This window comes from Populus nigra, chromosome 19 (assembly GCF_951802175.1).
Source record: "Populus nigra chromosome 19, ddPopNigr1.1, whole genome shotgun sequence".
Classification (NCBI taxonomy): domain Eukaryota; kingdom Viridiplantae; phylum Streptophyta; class Magnoliopsida; order Malpighiales; family Salicaceae; genus Populus; species Populus nigra.
This window is the reverse complement of record NC_084870.1, coordinates 6,993,654-7,015,580: the sequence shown is the minus strand read 5'-3', so window position 1 is coordinate 7,015,580 and position 21,927 is coordinate 6,993,654. Positions and strand designations below refer to the sequence as shown.

General features: G+C 33.8%; 1 protein-coding gene, 1 long non-coding RNA gene and 1 other non-coding gene across 8 annotated transcripts; 1 reads left to right on the top strand and 2 right to left on the bottom strand.

The window, feature by feature from the left end:
* Positions 1–1,734: 1,734 nt before the first annotated feature.
* On the bottom strand, positions 1,735–1,808 carry TRNAI-AAU (transfer RNA isoleucine (anticodon AAU)). The gene has a single exon. It is a non-coding gene; the product is annotated as a tRNA-Ile (tRNA).
* Positions 1,809–9,392: 7,584 nt separating this feature from the next.
* On the bottom strand, positions 9,393–16,531 carry LOC133680373 (cellulose synthase A catalytic subunit 3 [UDP-forming]-like). Of its 5 annotated transcripts, none has more exons than XM_062103284.1 (15): positions 16,514–16,531; positions 15,689–15,867; positions 15,265–15,460; positions 14,784–15,004; positions 14,554–14,659; positions 14,277–14,475; positions 13,806–14,072; positions 13,307–13,652; positions 13,081–13,218; positions 12,618–12,743; positions 12,307–12,519; positions 11,861–12,125; positions 11,290–11,492; positions 10,561–10,911; positions 9,393–10,214 (listed from the first exon to the last, which is right to left on the bottom strand). In XM_062103284.1, exons 2-15 carry the CDS (start codon positions 15,710–15,712, stop codon positions 9,630–9,632), a joined length of 3,240 nt encoding a protein of 1,079 aa, XP_061959268.1. In that variant the 5' UTR covers positions 15,713–15,867; positions 16,514–16,531; the 3' UTR covers positions 9,393–9,629. The 5 variants fall into 5 exon arrangements, with proteins under 5 accessions (XP_061959268.1, XP_061959266.1, XP_061959269.1 ...); XM_062103282.1 differs by lacking the exon at positions 16,514–16,531 and adding an exon at positions 16,276–16,428; XM_062103285.1 differs by lacking the exon at positions 16,514–16,531 and adding an exon at positions 16,276–16,426 and having other exon boundaries at positions 15,689–15,789.
* A 1,740-nt stretch (positions 16,532–18,271) lies between these two features.
* On the top strand, positions 18,272–20,451 carry LOC133679720 (uncharacterized). 2 transcript variants are annotated; one of them, XR_009836196.1, is made up of 4 exons: positions 18,272–18,435; positions 18,519–18,585; positions 19,054–19,134; positions 20,241–20,451. It is a non-coding gene; the product is annotated as an uncharacterized LOC133679720 (long non-coding RNA). The 2 variants fall into 2 exon arrangements; XR_009836195.1 differs by lacking the exon at positions 20,241–20,451 and adding an exon at positions 19,756–20,126 and having other exon boundaries at positions 18,274–18,435.
* The last annotated feature ends 1,476 nt before the right edge of the window (positions 20,452–21,927 follow it).

The window sequence follows — 21,927 nt, the reverse complement described above, 5'->3', positions numbered from 1 at the left end:
AATCAAAGTAGTGGTTACTAACCCACTAGCGAGTGCTGAGCTGCGGGTTGTAGTAAATTTTTTCCACTGCAAAAAAAATATTTAGGCATTACTAATGTGTCTTCTAAAAAATATATAGATTTTGATCATGATTTGAACGATATTGAGAAGAAAAAACATTTGATCAACTTTGGTCAATTTGAGCCGACTTGTGATACTTGTAAGGATAATCTTGAAAATAACAAATTAGAAAGCTCAGTGCTGAGTAAACTTGGTGATAAATGATGACATCCAGGGGTGATTATTTTTTGTTCGGTTTAGTTTTTATAAAAAAAAATAAACAAATCGGCTTAAAAAAACCCGCAATCAAACCAAAACTGGTTCAAACCTACTGGTTTCGATTCGGTTATTTTAGAACAAAAACTGGTTCAAACCGACCGGTTCCGAGTTGGTTTGATTATTTTATATTCAAAACAAAAAACTATATTGTTTTTTGGGGTTATTTTTGTAATTTCTAACGAGTTTGGTTTCAGTTTGGCTTGTTTTTCTTGTTGGGGTTTGGTTTTTTTTTGTTTCAGGCTTATAAAATCAAAACTGAACCGAATCAGCCGATTTTTTTGAAATTCCAATCGGTTTAATTAGTTTTTTTTCACGGTTTAGTTTTTTGGTTTTTTTTTGTTTTCGTGGTTTAATCGGTTTTTCAGTTTCTTTGCTTACCCCATTGACATCGATGAAAAACAACATATGTTTAAAAAAAATAGCGGACTCGAGTCAACCAAGCAAACTTGTGATGAAAGTTATGCACGTCATATGATTTATTTGTTTATTCCAAGTATTATTTCTCATTTATCTATACAAAAATAAAATGCATGATATCTTTCTTGTACAAAACATTATAATTTTAAAAAGTAAAAAAATCAAGATTGGCACATAGGGTCAAGATAGCAAAGGTAAATTATTTATAACAAAGGATGAAATCACAACCTTTTAGGTTTGAATTAAATAAAATAAAAGTAGATCATCAATAACAAATAGTAAAATTATATTTTAGTACGTGTCGAGAGCTGAAAATACTAAAAAACCTCTAGATGCTAATTTATTTTTTTTATTCTAAGAGCAATTAAGTAATTTTACTTCGTTGACAGTATATGAAAAGACAATCATGCCCTCATTCAATTCAAAAGAGACTAATGAGCCACAAGGAGAATATCATAATAAAGCAAGCTCAATGATTTTTCTTAGACAATAAAATGGATATTTCACCTTTTACAATTCATGGTAATTTAAAAATCAATCATGTATTTGAAACTCAATTAGATCGAGTTTGGGTATTGAAAATTCATATATAACTAAGGTTTTTTCGAGTAATGATTTTGAGTTTGGATTCGATTACTCATCGGCATCCTAAATAAATTATGTGTTTTTTATTTTTTATTGTTAATTTTTCATATTATTTTTTGAGAACCAATTATTTTTATAGTTATGTAAAAATAATCAAAATATTTATTTTTTGTTTTTTATTTAAAATTGCTTTAAATATCAGAAAAAATAATGTTTTCAATGGAAAAAATATTCTTGCCAAAATTTGAAGAAAAGAAAAAACGGGTTTTGGCTAAAAAAACGCAGTTTTTTCTACTGAATTTAAAACTCTTGAAATACAGAAAATCATGGTTGGAGAAAAAAGGTCCTCCCGACACACCCTCTTTCCTGACAAAGCTAGACATGATAAAGAAAGGAACAAAACAGTTACATTTATGGCCCATGCAGGTTTCGAACCTGCGACCTTCGCGTTATTAGCACGACGCTCTAACCAACTGAGCTAATAGGCCACGTTGTGTTGGCCAAAAATAATAGAGTTAAATCACTATCATAATTGAATGGACTCGATACCGTGCCAACTAAAAGTTATATGGCAGCCACGCCAAGACATCTGCTTGAGATTGTATAAATAATTATTTTTTTATTAAAAAAATTATTTTTAATATTAATGTATTAAAACATTTAAAAACTATTTTTTTTATTAGAAGAGAGATTTAACCATACTTCCAAAAACACCAAGGAAAGTGGTCTCCATAAAAATATAGCATAACAATCCTGCCACCATCCAATCTATTTGCGATTTTTTTTATATAAAATTTGGTGTTTTATTGAATCAGTATAGCAAATTATTATTTTACCAATAATATTTGTATCTACTAACGAAATTACAATTAGTAGCATCTCTAACCCACTGTTGTTCCAAAAACAAAGAGTTGAGGAAAAGGATCTCCGCTCCGTTTACTTTCCGATTCCAATTTAGTATTTAAGATTATGGCATGAAAAGGCCCTCCGAAGCTTTCATTTTCATGCTTAGACAACCAGAGTTGATTAGCTAAAATGGCTTGCATTTGCTTCCATACTTCTTCTTGTTTAGAGAATAATATAAATTATATTTTAGAATTTTATCTAATAATTTAAGTTATTAGGTTGAGATAGTTCTTTGACACGGTATCAGAGCCTTGATAACCAAGCAGTCACGAGTTCGAATCTTATCATCCCTATTTATTTGATAAAAATTAAGCACAAGGTAAAGTGAAACTGTACAAGTTTCAAGCCCAAAGGGTTTTTACTTGAGGGGGTGTTAGGAAATAATATAAATAATATATTGGGACCCCACCTAATAATTTAAGTTATTGGGTTGAAATGGTTTTCTGATACTTCACCACGAAAGGGGATCAGAATGCACTACTCTCTCCTTGTATTCGAACAGTATTTGAAAACATGATTAAAACTATATTTTTTTAAAATTAAAAAACATCTTAATTTTTTTATTTTTATATCGTTTTAATATGTATATATCAAAAAAAAATTAAATTAAAAAAATATATTTTTAATACATTTAAGAAAAAAAAATTCAAAGTTCCAATCACTGCCACGTATTTTAAACTCATATAATGTTTTTCTGACAGCTCCTTCTCAACTACCTTCGAAAGAATCAGCCGATGAAGATTAAAAACAAAAAACATTTTGGTCCCATTTTGAAAAGTATACCTCTTCATCTCGAGACACAAGACACGGGTGACGTTCTCAATCACTTCACATACCTTGTTTCTTGTTGACAGTGACACAAGAGCTTGGCCTGTTCAATTAGCTCCCTCGCAAGGAGCCACTCCGATTATTGATACATCCATGATTTGATCATTGTTTCTTAACCGTCCACCTAGCATCGGTGAGTTTTTTTTTTCTTTTAATAAATATATTTATATAATGTACCCATGGTTGCAAAAACGAGTCCTACCGGGTTTGTTTTTTTTTTATTATTATTAATGTAGGTGTTTGGATCAGTTGTGTGCACTTCAAATAATTTCACAAACTTTAAAGTTAAGTACCATATAACCCTCTAGTAAATATCATATTAATAACAACAAGGTTCGAACTTAATTGCCCTTAAACTTAGTTCTGTTTACAAATTATTGTATAATTATACTTTTTTATAAATTATTTTGTATTTAAAAATATATTAAACATTATTTATTTATTTATATCAACACGTTAAGATTATTAAAATATATTAAAAATATCAATTTAATATCTTTTGAGTAAAAACAAATCGTGCCTATGTTGATTTAAAAGGATTACAAAAAATTATTTGTAAATTTTTGAATAATTTTTTTGACAAATTTGACGATTTTGGTATCATTTTTAATTTTCTATGAACAATATTCAATCTAAACCCTCGATCAATCAGGCATGAATGTGTTCTCGGCCAATTATTATAGTTACATGTAAAAAAAATAAAGGGATCTGACTTTTTCAATGGTGATTTTCATTATTCATCAAAAGACAAATCATCATGGGTTTTCATTTTTGCCGTGCTCTTCTTTTTTTTTTTTTATCAATCTCTATTTCTTTGTAATTTCACCATCCTAAATTATATTAGCATGAGATTTTTATTACTTTACATGCTTTCACTTACATGAAGCGTTGAAGAATATTTGACGTTTAAATTAAATATTGATGCTGCAAGATAGAATTTCAAGTTATGCTTGAATAAAAAATCAAAATAATAAAAATTAAAGATAAAATTTAACATAAAAACAAATCGTTTATCATTTTTATTGTAAAAAAAACAATGAAAAAACTTAATTTTAGCCACTAAAATTTCAATTTATGCATTTTATGATCCATGTAGTTTTGGATTTTTATATATTGATCCTGTTCTTCATTTTTATCATATTTTTATTCCTTGAATGTTTAAAGATGATTAAGAAAGTTATTGGAAAAGGTTGACAAGAAAAAGTGTTATATTAGCGATACATTGACCATAAAAAAAGTCAAACTTAAAATTTGTATGTTTATTTTTAAAAGAGGAGTATAATAAATATGGTTTTGTTATTCGAAGATGTCAAAAAGAAAAAAAACTAAATCAAATCTTACAAATTTTGTTTTCAATTATTTAATTTGGTGTATGTTTTCTAGAAGGATTGAATTATAGTTTAAGCTTGAAAATCACTTTTATACACGAAATGTTTGTAAGTAAAAATAAATAAATTAAAATTAAAATTTCTATGATTTTAAAAACTTGAAACCATAGTTTTAAGATCAAGCTTAATCTAAGACCCGGATTTTAGATTTTAATCAAATTTTGACCGGATTACCAGGTTGTCTAGATTAATTTTTTTTTAAATTAAAATGATATCATTTTAGTTAAAAAAATAAAAATCAATGAATTTACAACCAGATTAACCTGCCAGATCAACCAAATTTTTTCTTTTCGTATGTTTTTTTCAATCCAGTTTAGTTTCACTCCCGGACCAGATATATAAAAATTAAAGCGGACGGTGTCCTTGAAAAAAAAAGAAAGAAAGTTAGGCATGCACACTCTTTATTCCAAGCCCATATGCTATCGGCCTGTTTTTCAAACAAACCGTACCTTTTTCTCTCTCTTTATAACCAGATGGTAATGGTATCTACCGTCAGATTGAAAAGGAATAGTAGCATTGTTTAGTCAGTGGTGCGGTGCTATGGAGACACATGGACGGGTCTCCGAAGGAGTGCCGACGTGTCACGTGTAACTTTAATGAATCTAAACCATGCATGGGCCGAGACCTTTTATTTTCTCTCACAGTATGGGCCACAAAATATTTTAATTGGGTGGAGCCCATGCACACGTTAGTCAAGGCTAACGATTGACCCAAAACAGCAACGTTGTCAAGACTTGGTTGGTGGTCTCAGAAACAATAATGTCGCTGAAATATTACACGTCTAATCAGAGAAAAAAAGGGAAAATGCCAGTCTACGGATCACATGCTTTACCGTGGAATAGACGGAGTTGTCACCGAAATAACTCCTTGATTTTAAATCTTGGTTTTATAAAAATTCAACTAATTTTATTTTTATTTGTAGACTTGTTTTTTATTTTTAAAAACATGTTTTATTTATTTATTTTATATACAAAATCTATCCATAAAAAATTTAATCAAATATATTTTTTAAATATTTATTTTTTTAATCCTATTTTTTTTTTAAAAATTATAACCTTCTAAACAATCACAATCCAAAACATACATTTTATATGAAAAATCTCATTTTCGTCTTCATCATTTTACTTCATCCTTTCCTTATTTATTAAGTTCTCAGTCTCGTTGACATTACTAACAAAAAAAAACTGTTTTTTTTATATAATTTTCTTTAATTTTTAATTTTTTCAATAATTTTTTTAAAAATGTGTTTATTAGTTGAGAATGAAGATACTTTTTTAAAAATAAAAATACATCAAAAAGTATAACTATTTCTCATAAAAAATTAAATTCATAATTATAAATTTTTTATTTGATTTTATTTACATTAAAAATTTAAAATAAAAAGTGATATTATTAACTAAAAAATTATTTATAATAAAAATTAAATTTTAAAACAATCTAAACAAAAAATATATAAGAGATAATTTTAATAAATTACATTGCTAAGAGACTCTTATACACAAAAGAAAAAAAACTACATGATTCATGTCCTTTTTTTTTACTTTTAAAAAAATGGATAAAAATAATATTAAAAATATTCAAACTCATTGCAAAGTTAAAAAAAATTAAAAAACTAGTTTTGGTTGATGTGCTACCATGTCTGTGTGCTCAGAGGATTGGATGATGGAGTTGATGTGCTTTGGTTGCCACGAGCTTTCACAATTCTTTTGCCCGCCGGTACCTCATCATCAACAAGACGGGGGTTATCTCTGGAAATCTCCCTTCCAGCAGCCCTCTTCGAAGGAGGAAGGGGATTTTCTGCATCCCCATCGTCAAACGAAGCAGAAAACTCAATCCTACGAACTATTATCCCCAGAGGAATCTTGCCTATCAACAGATCTTATCTTTCTCACAACATGACTATCAAATAAAATTTCAAAGCACACTCTTTCTACATAAGTGATAACACCGCCGCTGGATGTGCCGCAAATTCCTTAACCTAAACGCAGAAATTTGACAAATTAATAAACAATTGCCTAGAAAGAGAGAGAAAGCGATAGGGTGAGGAAATTAGTCTCAATTCACAAAAATTAACCCTAATCCTTTGTCTAGCTACAGAGGTGGAAAAAAGAAGAAGCAAGAAAGAGCAAGGAAATCAAAGGAATTCGGAATCCAACAGCTAAAATCTCGAGACCCGTATAGAAGATAGAGAATAAGACTAAGTTTGGCACAGCATTCCAACCGAATTTTTCAAAAACATTTGAAAATATTTTTTTATATTTTTAAATCAGTTTAATATGTTAATATTAAAAAAATATTTTTTTAATATATTTTCAAAAACAAAAAACAACTACAACTATTATTACAAATAACTTTTAAATTAGAAATGGAAATTTACAATAGATTTCATGCACAGTAATTTAAGCAAAAGTGAAGAGAAAACAATTTTTTTAAAAATACTTATAGGAAATGAAAAAGAATTCTTGATACGAGGTGCTTCAAAATTTTATATATATATATGAGGATAGTTTTAATTTTTTTATCCAAATTGAAATAGTTTAGTTTTCTGTTCAAATTGAAAATCTGTGTTAAGCCAAAACGTACAGTATAATTTTTTGAAGAAATAGAAATAAAGTAAAAAAATTAATAAACTACATAGGTTTTTTTTATAATTATTCAAATTAAAAAAAAAACAAGAAAATTCCCAAACAAAGAGGGCAAACAGGAACTTCACTCCAGGGGCGTGTTTTTATTTATTTCCTTTGACTATATTTTTTTAAAAAAACAAGTTTAGAGCACTGAGTTCTTGAGTGCTGGTTTAAATAAATAACGAATACATCTGCTGATGTTTGCTGTCCCTCTCCAGTTTTCTCTTCCTCCTCGCTAAACCAATCTCGAAGGTGGCGTGCATGGTTGGGCACTAGCTAGGCCTCGAGAATTAGAGAAACCCTTAATCACGGGCTTAACTTTATCAACATCAATGTCTCAGGATTTTATTTATCATTATGCTCACCAAATTACATTCCTTCTTATCAAAAGTACGTAGGAGGAAGAAAACCCCTCCTTTGACCTTTCTGTAAACCCTCTTTTTTGACGTTCACAGTTCTGACTGCTAGAAATGAACGAGGCAGGCATGCGGTTTTATAAAAGCTCACCAGACTTGTTATCGGAACATTATTGATGACACAGCAATTTGCAGCGAGAAGGAGCTTCCTAGTTTTCTTATGCTTCCAAAAGGACCCACGTTTCGGAAAATAGCCATCTTCGAATTTAGCGTCATGGTTCCCCCTCTTTTCTAGAAAGGAGATTACAAACTACCGTCACCTTCTTCTTTTTTTTTAATGAAATCAATAGACTTTTATAATAATATTAATAATACATGGCTCAACCGGTGGGATATATATATTAAGTTTATTATTTAATACTAATTATAAGAAGTTTAAGTTGATCATTAACTACATGACCCGTAAAATTAATCGAGATATATATAAACTAATTTGAATATTTATATTATTAATAATAAAAAATAATAATACCCAGCTTTACCGTGGTCCAATGAGCTTTCAAATATTGGAGTTTAGAAGAAGAAAAACCAACGGCATTAACACACCGAAAAAGAGAAAAAAGAAACACATAACCAAAAAGAGGCAAAAAGAAGAAAAAGACCTAAGAATCATCCACCGTAATACATCTCAAAAGATTCTCACTCAAGTACAGTTGACACACTTAAATGTTGTCTAGATGGTCCGACCCAGAGGCCCAGAGGGTATTGGTTCTGCAGTGATATATAGCCATAACAAAAACTTTCGCGGGAAACAAACAGAATCCTTGCCCAAAACTCGTTGCATGATTGTTGTCCGGAGATGCACCGCTATATACTACTGTTTTTTGCACATTGCCACGTTTCCAGCATCAAAGATCAAGGACACCTGCGATCTTTCTTTGTGCAACACGTGGTAAGTGCATGTGCTTTTATCATTATCTTACATGTAGTAAGCTCATGTGGCTATCATGATAAGAACAATGATGATGCATGTAGATGATTTGCTGTATAGACGCTTCATCTCTTGCATAATGCAGAGGTTGGAATTTAACACGTAGGGTGGATCACGGAGGAGATCACTGAAGCTTATTGTGCCAGGGTAAATGATTTGCACTTGGTTCTTACTTCTTACAAGGGACAGAGGATCTAGAGATTAAGATCTTGGCCATCAATTTTGATTAGCAGCAGTTCATGTTGTTTGCCTAAATTCAGGTAAAACTCTGTTGGTATCTGAAGTCAATGACTTTAGCTGCTGACCGGTAAATTAGCAGAAACTCATTGGCGATTGCATGAAAGAGGAGGATCATTTGGGTTGGTTTTATCCTTTTCTGATAGAGGGAATGTACAAATAGTTGTTAAGAAGCATGTTTGTCACAGAGACTAGTCGAGAGCCCAAGGATGCCCATTGAACTACTGGAGACTCGGAGAAAACACCTACACAGCCCGTTATGAGAAAGCAATTTTGCCTTCGGAGATCGGACCCAAAATGTTCACTGGCTCTGTAATTGTTTGCAGATTGTATGGATTTGCGAATTTTTGCCAGTATGCAATTTGCATTATATCACAGCACCACGGGCTCAATCTTTTCTTATTACAGAAAACGCGAGAAATTACTAGAGTCATATGAAGACTCATGCCAGTGACTATCAGATTCCTAAAATAAGACAGACCGACCGACTTTCGAAGGTGATTGTCTCCATCAGTCTATCTTTGAATCGAGTGGAACACTACTATTATCCGGTTGAAATTCTTACACTGCCAGTTCACTTTGCTGAATGATTTAAATTTTGGACAAAAAGGAGCTTGCTTGCAACTGCGAATTACAAGGTTTCTTGTTCATTTTTTGCTGAAGGCGATTTTGACATAATGGAGACCGGCTTGCAAATATGAGGACAAATTGAAGGGGAACTGTGCAAGGAAACGTGAAGTTGCAAAATAAATTGAATTTTTGTTCCACCAGCGGAAGCCTAGAAGTTCACGTCCAAAATATTACAAACAAATCCCCTCATGGAACAGCAAAATAATTTAAGTACATCACTATAATCTGCACATGTAAGTTATCATAACAAGTAACATAGAAAAAAAGTATGTGAGAATTACATAACCCCACCTCCTTACATTGATCGAGTATAGCACACAAAATGAGTTTCAGTCTCATATTTTCTTCAACAGTTGATGCCACACTGCTCAACATCCGGACCTGTAACTCTAGTGGTGAAAGGATCAACTCTCACCCACAACAACGAAAAGATGGATGCAAGAAGAATAGACCACACGACAACAATGGTGGGTGTCCGGTTCTGGCGACCCATCAAACCTTTGAGGAAAGGGTAGAGATGGACGATCACCCAGAAGGCAAAGAAAAGCTTGCCAAAGAGTGGACCCCACGACTGATAACCACTGTTGATGGCATGGGATATCCCGGCAACAACACCTACCAAGTTAACGATGAGGAGAGTTGTTGGTGGGATAAGCAGAGTTGTCCATTTAAACATGTACAGTTCAGTGAAATCACCGTCCTCGTCTGATGACTTGGACGTGACAGTGAAGTTGGTGTCAATGCCAGCGAGTACTTTGAGCAAGCCTTGGAAAACAGCAAAAAGATGGGCTGAAACACCACCAATAACCCAAAACTGTTCGTTCCTCCACCATTCATCAATCCCAACACCACTCCACCTCATCTCCAAAATACCGGTTGCAAAGATGGAAAGAAATAGAGAAATAAACCATATACTTGCGATGTTACTAATCTGCAGCAGAACAAGTCGAGCAAAAGAAAATTAGTAGATGCTAAAGATACAGCCATTGGAAATCTTTTGCAAGTTACACACAGGCAATAAATCGGATGCCAATTGAATGTGTATCCATAAATCACATCCTAAGCGGTTGAAATTTCAACAATTCAGCAATCCATCCAAAATGCCATAGACAATATTTCATTTCTTTAAAATCACACACATTTAACCTACGACCTCCCTCTAGGCAGATCCCATGTGAGTAGGGACTGCACAAAAGAGGAGCGCAGTAAAACAAAATGCCTTCAAGGCCAAGTTTGGACATAGAGGCAGCATGGACAGACATTGACTTGTAACTAACCTGTGGAATGATGAACTTGTCTGTCAATAGACAGATAGCTGGAAGTGTGCAGTAAAAGAGAAGAGGAATGGCGGTGATTGGATAAATGGTAGTGTTTACATATGCAAACCTCTCGAGCCATTTCAGCCTACCACCATAGCCATACCAAATTGGACAATGCCGACTGAGAAGAATTTCAACAGAACCTAGAGCCCATCGAAGCACTTGGTTCAGACGATCAGAAAGATTAATAGGAGCAGACCCTTTAAAGGCTGGGCGTTTGGGCATGCAGTAAATTGACCGCCAACCACGGGCATGCATCTTGAATCCAGTAAGAATATCTTCTGTAACAGAACCATAGATCCATCCTATCTGCAGTTCAGAAACAAGCATTCATGTCTGGTGAGGAATCAAGAAGAACTGGAGTATGCAAAGATTGTTTGAATGCAATGAATCAGCTAAATTAGAGGAGTTTGTAATGAACAGCTAGAATATTTCTCAGTTGTAAGGTTTGCCTAATCTAGAGGGGCCTACTTTAGGCCTTTAAACTCTGTAGTACGGTAATGGAAGGATTATCTTCTAACAGATCACTTTTTTGCTCATGATTATATTTTCCATCCTCCTCCTCATAACCAAGACAAGATCTCAAGAATATTAGATCATGGTCCTCAAATCCACAACATGCCTAAATTTCCTCAATAAAAGCACCCAAATGGAAGTCAAAGCAATAAGTAAAAGAAATAAGCACACCTCAGATCCCCAATCTGTTTTGTCCTCGTAACCACAGCTGATGACATGAATAGCCTCTTTAAGAAGAGTTTCTGGAGTTGCAGACTGAGGAACACCGCCATTCTCCATGAGTGTGGAAGCAACAAAAACAGCTGACTGCCCAAACCTCTTCTCCAGGCTCGTCTGTGACATGAGAAGTGACTTCTCATCATCAAATCCAGCTCCTGAATTTTCAAATGTGCATAAAAAATCTTAGCCACGCCTATTATAATTCAGTAATTTGAAAACCAAAAAAATTCCATCTATCAATTCTTGCTACCCAGGCAAGGTCAGTTGGTACTTCTATAAACAATTTAACTATTTTCCCACAAAATTAAAAAATACAATGTATCTTGCTTCTGCACTAAAGGTTTACAATAATATTGTTTCAATGACCATTATAGAGTCGGTTAAAGACCGGATTCAGTTTCATGGCTAACTCATCAAAATATACTGTTGCTGTTAAACCCTTGCCCACAGTAAGAGGATGAAATAAGTGCCTTCTACCAATATATTTATCAATGAAACAGAAAGAGAGAACATAGAAATGTACCTTCAACGCCCTCTTCTATATCTTCCAAGCTGAAAACAGGTACAGTTGGATCTGCATGCTTTCCAGATTTCTTCTTGTCAGAGCCCTTTTTACTTGATTTAGAACTCTTCTCTCGTGATCCACCACAGAGTGAAGACAGGAACCCTGGTTTCTTATGCTTGGGTTTGAGGGGAGGTTCATAACCATACAATGCTGTCCTATTAAAGACACATCCAGTGCCCACATAGACAGGTCCTTGAATACCATCCAAGCCCCTCAAGTTTATCTAAAATTCAGGCAAAAAGAAGATATTAAATATAACACTAAACAATGGCAAATACTTTATGCAGCCTTTTGATAATCCAAATCATCAACACATAACAGACATAGCACAAAGCCAAAAAAACCAGTTCATGACATCATGCTGGAAAGACAAACATTACTTAATCAATTGATGCAGAACTTACATCAAAGAACACGGTATTGCGATTGGCATATCGATCATTCTTGTCAATGCCATCAAATCTTTGTGGAAATTGAACATAGCAGACATGTTTTCCAAGATTAGGATCCATCATGAAGCACATAGCTTCTCTCAAAGCCTTGCTATTGTTTATGTAGTGATCACAGTCAAGATTCAACAAGAAAGGCCCATTAGTTAGCACAGCTGATACACGAACCTGAACAAGTTGCATGTCAATGTTAAAAATGAGCCCAAAACTGAAGAAAATAATTTACATACATACATCATATAATTACTTTTACTGCTACTACTCACAAGTGCGTTCATGGCACCAGCTTTCTTGTGGTGCTGGAAGCCTGGACGCTTTTCACGAGAAACATAAACTAACCGTGGCAGCTCATTACCATCAGTATCAAGCCCTCCACTTTGCCCTAAGAAAACCTGAAGACGAAAATGAAAACTTTCTTAGGTTACCACTGCTTGGGATCAGAGTTCATTTGATCAGCTTTGGCAAACCCATGAATCAAAATCCAAAATTATCAACAGTTGGTGGCAGAATAGAAGGCATGAGACAGGATATGACATGACAAGGGGAAAACACTAAAGAGTATACAAGGGAGATAATGTGCAGAAAAACAAGATCCAATAAACTGTTCTGGCGCGCACAATATCAGTGAGTTTTAAGTTTATGGGCTAGAAGAGAAAATTTACCAAACTTGAGAGAATACATCTGCCAGGAAAAAACTCGAATCATAAGCAAATGCTGAAATGTTGTTACCTGAATCATTCCTGGATGGTCTCTGGTGTTATTTCCAGGCCATGGGGTCCCATCTTGCATAATCCATCCTTCTTCAGGCACCTTTTGTGCCTTGGAAACAAGCCCATTAACACGAATTTTAAATTCTTCATATTCTCTCTGCAGCAAGAGGAAAGAGTTACCATATGAAAGGTTTAACCATGGAAAACACTGGCAGAGTTAAGTAAATGAAGCACTGAATTGATACCTTCATAGCTCTACGATCTTTGACAAAAGATGGTTGCACTTTATCCTTCAAGTAGTCAATCTTCTGTGAAAAGTAGAATTCTGGAGCCCGAGGTTCAATGTTGTATTTCTTGCAGAAGGGTACCCATTTTCTGGCAAACTCTGAAGTCTCAGACAAAGCTTCAAACGTCAACATTGCAGCACCATCATCAGAGACATAGCACGAGACTTTGTCAATTGGGTAATCAACAGCAAGAATAGATAGCACTGTGTTTGCTGTCACAAGAGGAGGCTCCTTTAATGGGTCCACAGTACTGACAAAAATGTCAACCGCAGCTAGCTGTGATGGTTCTCCTTCATGTTCATATCTGTCACCCATATAGAACAAAAATTAAAATCTTAAATATGGAAAAGAAAAGGAAAGACAAAAAAAAAAAGCATCATTGCTGGAACCAGCATTTACTTGAAAAGTGATCTGATTATAGTAAGGTGGAGGACAGATGCAAAAGAAAAGACCCTACCTCAAAGCAAGCCTGTCCAGGTACGTTTCACGATTTACAGGGAGCCACTTAGGGAACTGATCCAATATCCAGGATATTGCAAACCAAATCTCACATATCACAGATATTAACCACAAAGCAAATGCATTGGGCACAGGATTTGTGATTCGGTAGTGCAAGAAAATGCAGAGGATAATAAGCCGCAAAACAATGACCATCCTGTATGGATTAATCCTAGAAGAAGGAATGGAAACCTTCCTTGAGAGAGGTTGCCGAGCTTCATCATTCCTGCAAAGACACAGACAAGAGTATTATGGTCTAGTAGTTGAGTGTACCTAGTACCTAGTTTCATGTTATCAATTATTGCTTACTGCCAACGCACCAAATATCAGAATAGATTGCAGGGTGTGAAAATTTGGAAGGCCCCACTCCCCGGGTCATTATTGTTATGAATTGTGAAAACATAATTAACTTAACCACGTGGAAACTTACAGTAGAGAGTCATCTACAAGCACATCTGTGGCAGCATCAATATCTCCAACACCCCTTTCAGAAGGAGCATGGCCAGTACTCATAGGAACAACATTCTTGTCCTGCTTCATCTTCCAGCCATCTACTCTCTCCTTCCAGGCCACATTGCCCAGTCCTGGTGAACCAAACTCCCTTACTGGGTCCACAACCCTCCCATTAGCTGCAAAAAGCACAGAGGATGAGTACCACATATGACCACATAGCATCCAAACATATTACACAAGAAAGAGAGATATACATGATTGGTGGACATCAGATGCATAAGGGATGTGCTTCCCACCAGCAGCTCCAGGAGATGCCATAGAAATATGCTCAGGAGATGCGGCAGACAGCTCTCCGGAAACCTAAAAGTTAAATGCAGGTAAAGATTAAACTCCAGGTTCATATAAAAAAAAAATCATTTCAATTTCAAGGTATTGTTTTTTTTAAAAAAAGGATAACAGCATTCCAGAATCTGATTGACTTTACCTCATGTCCATTGGTAATCAGTGGAATATGGTTATGTGAAACCTCTTTATCATAATTTGAAGCCCCAAGATCTCCCCCCCGTCCAAATGTCATCTGCCAGCTCAACATGCGTTCTGCAATCTTCTGTTTCTGGTTTTGATTTTCTGAAGAGTAATTAAAATCAATAGCTCCATCATCAGCATCACCATCCTCTTCTCTATCACCAAGAATGGCAGGGCTACCTGATATCATTTCACAATCAGTGCTAATATTATTTCAAAATAAATAACATCAGTTAACCAGTGAAAATTTTCATTTTCCATTCCATTGCATGGAAGAAAGAGTTTTCACATTACTAACGAACATTCAAACACTAATGTGATATTACAAGATAAAAATTACATGTCCTCAACAATCATAGTCGAATTCAACTCAGAATAACAATCTCTTCATTTTCTGGCATTGGGTAAAGCATCCAGTAACACAATGCTGTTCAACATACCTTTGTGCCTCCTGTATCTGGTTTTGCACTGAGGGCAAGACTGGTTCCCATCCTTCCTCTCATACTCATAGCAAGGCCTGCACACTGGAAATGCACAAACATCGCAAGCAACAAATGGTTCACCATCCACAGTCTTCCCAACACTGTCACTGCAGATCTGGCAAACCTGTCCAACTATACTTGTCATGGGCTTCACCTGCGCAACCAAGCAAAGTGCACATTATTTCAGAAACCATACAAGGAATCTGAATGAACCTAGTTCCACCGAGTGACCTAAACCAGACTAAAACACCCAGAGTATTCTAAGAAGAAAAATCACAGAAAACAGTCACAGTTCAAGCTTTAAGTGAGCAACAGTACTGTCTCTCTTTCTATAAATTCTTCAATCAAACCAAAAACTAATTGAATCGCCATCTATACTTACCCCGGTTTCACCTTCTGATTCCATCGATAGCTGCTCTCTTTATCACAGAATTGAACAGTGGATGGAAATAACTGTTCGGTCTCAACAAATTCTATGCATCCCTAATCACACAGAGAGCAACGAAGCGTCAGCTTCTCTAACTCTCAACCTCAGAAGCAACCTCTTATCTCTCAGAACTACTGCATAAAGAGAGGATGAGAATCAAACTGCGCCGCTCAATAACCACACAAGATCAACACACAAACTTTATAAATATTATCCACTGAATTAAGCCACCAATTAAGTTTACTGACCATCGGTATTCACGGTAAATACACAGGCAAATTCACCAAAAACAAGTTAATTAACCTCAAATCAAAACGTTAACAAGAAACTATAACAGCATTACAAACAAAGAAATGAAAAATTGAACTTTCTTTCATTTTCTTGGCTACCAAACATAAATTAACAAAAATTGACTCTAAATTGACTTTGAATTCCAGACAAAAACGACACGCTTGGTTCGATCTCCTAGAAATCAAATTGAATTTGGTTCAAAATCAAAGCAGTTATAGAAAACAGAAATCAGAAAGTGAATAGTTACTTACAGACTCCAACAGTCAAAGATCGACCGATGCTACGGAGAAAGAAATGAAAGAGGTAGAAAGACGACGAGCAGTGCAGTGCAAAGTAACAGCTCTGTCTGTTTCTCTCTTTCTGTGTGTGTGTATTTATTTATTTAAATAAATAATTTAAGTATAGAATTAGTTAGGGGATTTCTTTTTCTTAGTAGGTGTAACATAGCTGTAAATGGATGTACTTAATAGAGAAATGACAAAAGCTTACAGGAAACGAAAGCGACGACACACCAACAGCTAGATCTCAGGGACGACTCCACCGACACTAATATTTTTGACTTGGTAATTATCGGAATTGGAAGATCGAAGATGAAACAGATCATACATTGCCATTAATATTTCTTCTTTTCCTTTTGCAAAAACTTCAAAAAAAGAAAGTTTTTTTATTTTATTTTTTTAAATGGAAAAACAAAAAAAGGGAGATGAGTGGGAGACGGTTGTTTTTATTTTTGTCTGAAGGTACTCCTAGACTACTACTAGTGTTTGACTGTGCTTTACTTTACTTACCCAACAGTGTCGTGCCACGTAAGACTTGGAAGGTCACCCTTTTTTCTCGACGGCAATAGGAACAAACCGCGTCCAAAATGAGCGTGTTAAACGACAATGCCCTCGCAGCTGTGGCCCGTGGGGATAATTTCTAACAGAGAAAATCTTTTTTTAAAAAAACAAATGGTTTATTTTATTGGTAATCTGTGGTGGACACTGGACGGGAGGGGTGGGGTTTGTAAGATAGTATTTTGTTTATTTAAAAAATATTTTTTATTTATTTTTCAAAATTTAGTTTTAATATCCTTATATTAAAATTATTCAAAAACATTAAAATAAAATAATTTAAAGCAGGAAGACTCTTTTTTTTTTTTAAAGGCACGGTTGCCATGGGGTGGGGTTTGTAAGAGCGGTATGCAACTTTGTATTTTCAAATAAAAAATAAATAAATAACTTATTGCTATTAACAATTGAAAATATTCTCAAATGCTGGTAGCAAATAAAAAAAACATAGTGTTCGAAGGAGGGCTTATAACATGAATAGAATAAATCATCAGCGGTTGAGAATGAGACAATTTAACTAATAGGAGAGGGATATATTTTTTATTTATTTATTAATATAGATGTGAGGATCAATTTATGTATATTTTAATATATTTCAATTAATTTTAAAATTAACAATTATATAAATTTTTAGTAGTTATTACATTAATAACTACTGAAATTACAATAAAAAAAATTTTAATTTCAAACTTTTATAACTGAAATCTACTATATGATCGAGAGGGAGACATTTATTAAAATGAGTTGAATTTGAACATGAGATACCAAGATTATGAGCTACTACCAGGCGACGATATTATTTTTCCTTCTCTTCGCAGAACACGCATCTTTCCTGTACTAACATCAATCAATTCACATGGTTCAATTCAAGACAAACACATTGTTAAATATTTTTTAATTAAAATAATATTTTTTAAAGATGACTGTACATTAAAATTATCTAAAAATATATATAAAAAAATATTAATTTAAAAATACTTTATTTGTACTGAAAAAGAAAACACTCCCTCAAACTTTTATCAAAATAGAAAAAAAAACCTATAATATTCAAAGTCTCAAGTTTAATATAGAATTTGATAATATGGTTATAATTGTTTTTTAATTTAAAAATTTATTAATAAAATTTATTTTTAATATTAATATAAAAAAATTAATTTTTTTTAATTATAATACCAAACAGTATTGAAATGTAAAGGTGTCTAACTCTATTATAGTAATTGGAAGTGCGATTGCGGTTATTTTTTAAAGTGTTTTTTATTTAAAAATACATCAAAATAATAATTTTTTATTTTTTTAAAATTAATTTTTATATCAACATATTAAAATAATTTAAAAAATAAAAAATAAAATTTTTAAATTTTATTAAAAATATTTTTAAAACATAAAAATAAAATAAAGAGGCTTATATCCGAGCCTTGTAATGAAGATCAACGAGCACTGGACGACACACCATCTGATTATACACGGCACCAAAATTTTCTTACAGATTTGCTTTCTAGGGTTTTGTATTTCGAAAGGAAGAGACATGGCCTCTTTTGGCTCTTTGAAATCTGCAATTTTCGAAAGAGAAGAGATAAAATAGTACCTTTCTTCACTTCCTCTTTTTCTTTGCATGGACATATCTTTCCATGGACTTATCATTTTTAATTTTTTGTTGTTTACAGGAAATATCAATCTCATATTCGAGGCCTCAACCTTGCGATCGCCACAATAAGTTTTTGAACGATTACGGTAAAATCACTACCTCTAATTTGTTTCTTTAATCGAATTAAGTGATGTTGCTCTATGGATTTATCTGTTTAAAGGGATCCATAACAGTTTTATAGATGTCAATTTGAAGGAAATAATGTTGTTTAATTTATTTTTTAAAGAAGAGCTGAAATGAGGAGGACATAGAAGGGATTTATGCAAATAAGAAGCAATGTGTTTGTAGAATCTTCCTTTCCTTAATGTCCAAAAGCAAAACGGGATGGCGAACAGTCTCCTCCACTAAGAAAGGAAGGAGGCTACAGTCATCCTTATATTTCTTTCCTTTTCCTTTCATCACTGCCAAATTATTTCTCTTGGCTTTTTTTTCTTTTTCTTTTTTTCTATTGCGGGTGTTTTTGTATAGGCAAGTCGAGTAAGTTTGGTTTGTATAGATAGATATCGAGATCGTTACTGTTTTAAATGGGCAAATTTGGGTTTTTTTTTTTGCAGTTAGTTTCATGGGAAAGGAAAATCTATCAATGAGAAGCTGCTGATTGAAATGGACAGAAACGCCCTAAGAGAAGGATACCGGTATGTTGATGATTCTCTTATGATTTTATTTTATTTTTGATCTTGTCGCGTTTGCCTAGTTATCAATTGTCTATGAAATTGTTGGTGATTGATTAATCCTTTTCCTCCAAGTATAAGGTTAGTTGCCCAAGTAGATTTGGATGTAATTAGTATTTTCGTGTTTTTTTGTCGTGCATGGATGCCCTAAAAACACTTTTTTCTGAAATGATATGAAACCGATAATTAATCAAGCTGGTTGGCATATCTTTTAATTTCTCATGTAATAACTGGCAATCAGGTGATGTAAATAAGGAGTCTGTGGCCCAATTTAGTGTTAGAACAAGAAAGGGCAGGGAAAAAAACATAGCTTTTTAGTCAACAAGAGGGCATCCAGTGGCCAGTTAAGTGATGGGGATGATATGTTTCCATCCAGCCACATGCGTTTAAGTTTAATTCACTGTTAGTTGTATTTATCCTGTGTTTCCTTTCATGCTCAATCAACACTGAATCGTTTTCAATCATGAATCCTATTCCATGACACTCTTGACGGTGGAAATTTACTCCTATATGGCCAATCTGTCTTCTTTTCTAATGCTAGACTCTGCAATTTTGTCACCTGTCACCTCTCTTTGATTTTTCAAGGCTCGTACGTTCAGAGGAAGATGATATGGATACATCCTGGGAGCAAAGGCTAGTGAAGCGTTTTTATGATAAGCTTTTAAAGAGCATCCTCTGTGAATGGATGTTGTTCAATGGTCTGAAAAGTATTGTTACTCCTACATCTGAAATTCACTTCAATATACCGTGAACTTAAACTTTTTAAACTTTTTGAAGATAATGCATAGCTGACATGTCACTCTACAACATTGGCAAGGTGTGTGGTTTCCCATTGCATAAAGCTGTTTAATCTCAGCTGTAATGACTTGAAATGAGTGTATTTCTTTGTTTCCCCAGAAGAATCAAAGTAAACTAACCGCGAAATATGAGTTGTGGATTGGATTTTCCTCTTCTGACATTGCACATTCTTTTCTTCTTGCTCTTTACATATTCTTTTAGTTATTCAAAACTAGTAACTATCTCCTTATCATCCAGCTGATACAAGGTTATGTTCTTGTCTATCCTGCCAGGCTGCCACGGACAATATGCAATCTCTTGCTGTGACTTGCCACTGGGTTCATGTTTTCTGTCTATATGGCGTAAACTTTGAAATCAACTTGTGTGTATATATATATAGCATGCAACACTTCATCATATATAAAAAATGATGTACATGAAAATACAATAAGGAAAATACGTTTTAAAATGGTCGATTAATAACAAACCGCTATTGATTAGAAAGGCTCAAGTTTTGAAATTAATTGGTAAAAATACCCGCTCATGGGTTAATCAATTAAATATAAGATTTTGAAAATGATCGTCAAAATAAAATGATGATGGGTGAATCAATCAGATAAAATGATTGATAAAAACAAAATTTTCATGGATGAACCGATAAGAAACATATATTTTGAAATTAATTGGGAAAACAAACTGTTCATGGTTGAATACATTGAACACAAGATTGTGGTACAACAGAGATGCATCCACATAAAGTATGAGCCTTGCTGAGTTTGGAGAGGCGTCATGTCTTAATGATATACTTGTTGAGGAAAAGGCCACTAGACTCGAGAAAGTCGTGACATGGATGAAGTTGGCCCATCAACTAATTACTTGATTGTATGTAAATATTATGTTGTATTATTTTTTTTAATAATATGTTTGTATTTTATTATATTTTTATAAATGTTTTAGGCTTGGTAGGTTTTGATATATTATTATTATTGAGCAGACATGAATTTTCATATTTATGTTGGAGCATTAGAATTTCAAACAAAAAAATATAGGTGAACGAAGACAGCAAGGATAGGGGGGTACTAACAAGATTATTATTGGTTTAGGACCTTGATTTGGATTTAGGGTTTTAATTTAGATTTTAATAAGGGTCAGGGATTGAATTTAAAATTAGTGCTGGGAAATGGCACATCAAGATAGAAAACGTTGTTGAGACCGGTGATTTTTATATAAAACGTTGTCGGAACGAGTGTTTTGTAAGAGAATTGCTGGTCTCCATAATGATTTCTATTTGGTTATGCTATTTTTTTTTATTAAAAAAAAATCATGGTTGGTTTGAAAAGGCACCCCGATATTTGTGTATATAATGGGACAAAGTGAGGGCAAAAGTTGTACAGGATAGTAAAAAATTTGTATTATGCGTGCCTGCAGTCCAAGTTAGGAAAAGACGAGATGCTAGATTTGGCTGTTATTAGTGGGCATTATTTACTTTTTTTAATGGGCCTGCTTGTGCTTACCCCGAATTGAACGCTAAAATAACAGCGCCCTCAAGCAGGCATAAGCATAGAGGCATCCATTTTCCCAAATGTGTTTGATTTTCCGAATCTAGAGAGGTCCTTTTTTGGTGTTTTATACTGAGTCGGTATGAGTCATGAAGGTTTAGGCGAGTTCACTCTATTATCTTCATTAGGTTTTCAAGATTCTTTTGAAGATGAGATTTACAGGGAGGCATTTTTTTGCCCTCTGGAGGGCGATGAAGAATGAGTGCCCGTTCCATCTCAGCTCGGCTTGCTTAGCGCGATATATTTCATGTCATAATAGTAAACAGCCCGTCGTTTTACAGCCACACGGGACATTTTTAACAGACAACTAAAGTTAGGGTTTGACTGTAAGAATAGTTAGAATCCAGGCACTGAGCATGTAACTCTCCAATATTTTAAAGACTCGTAACTGAACTCCAATCACTAAAGTCTTCATAAAACA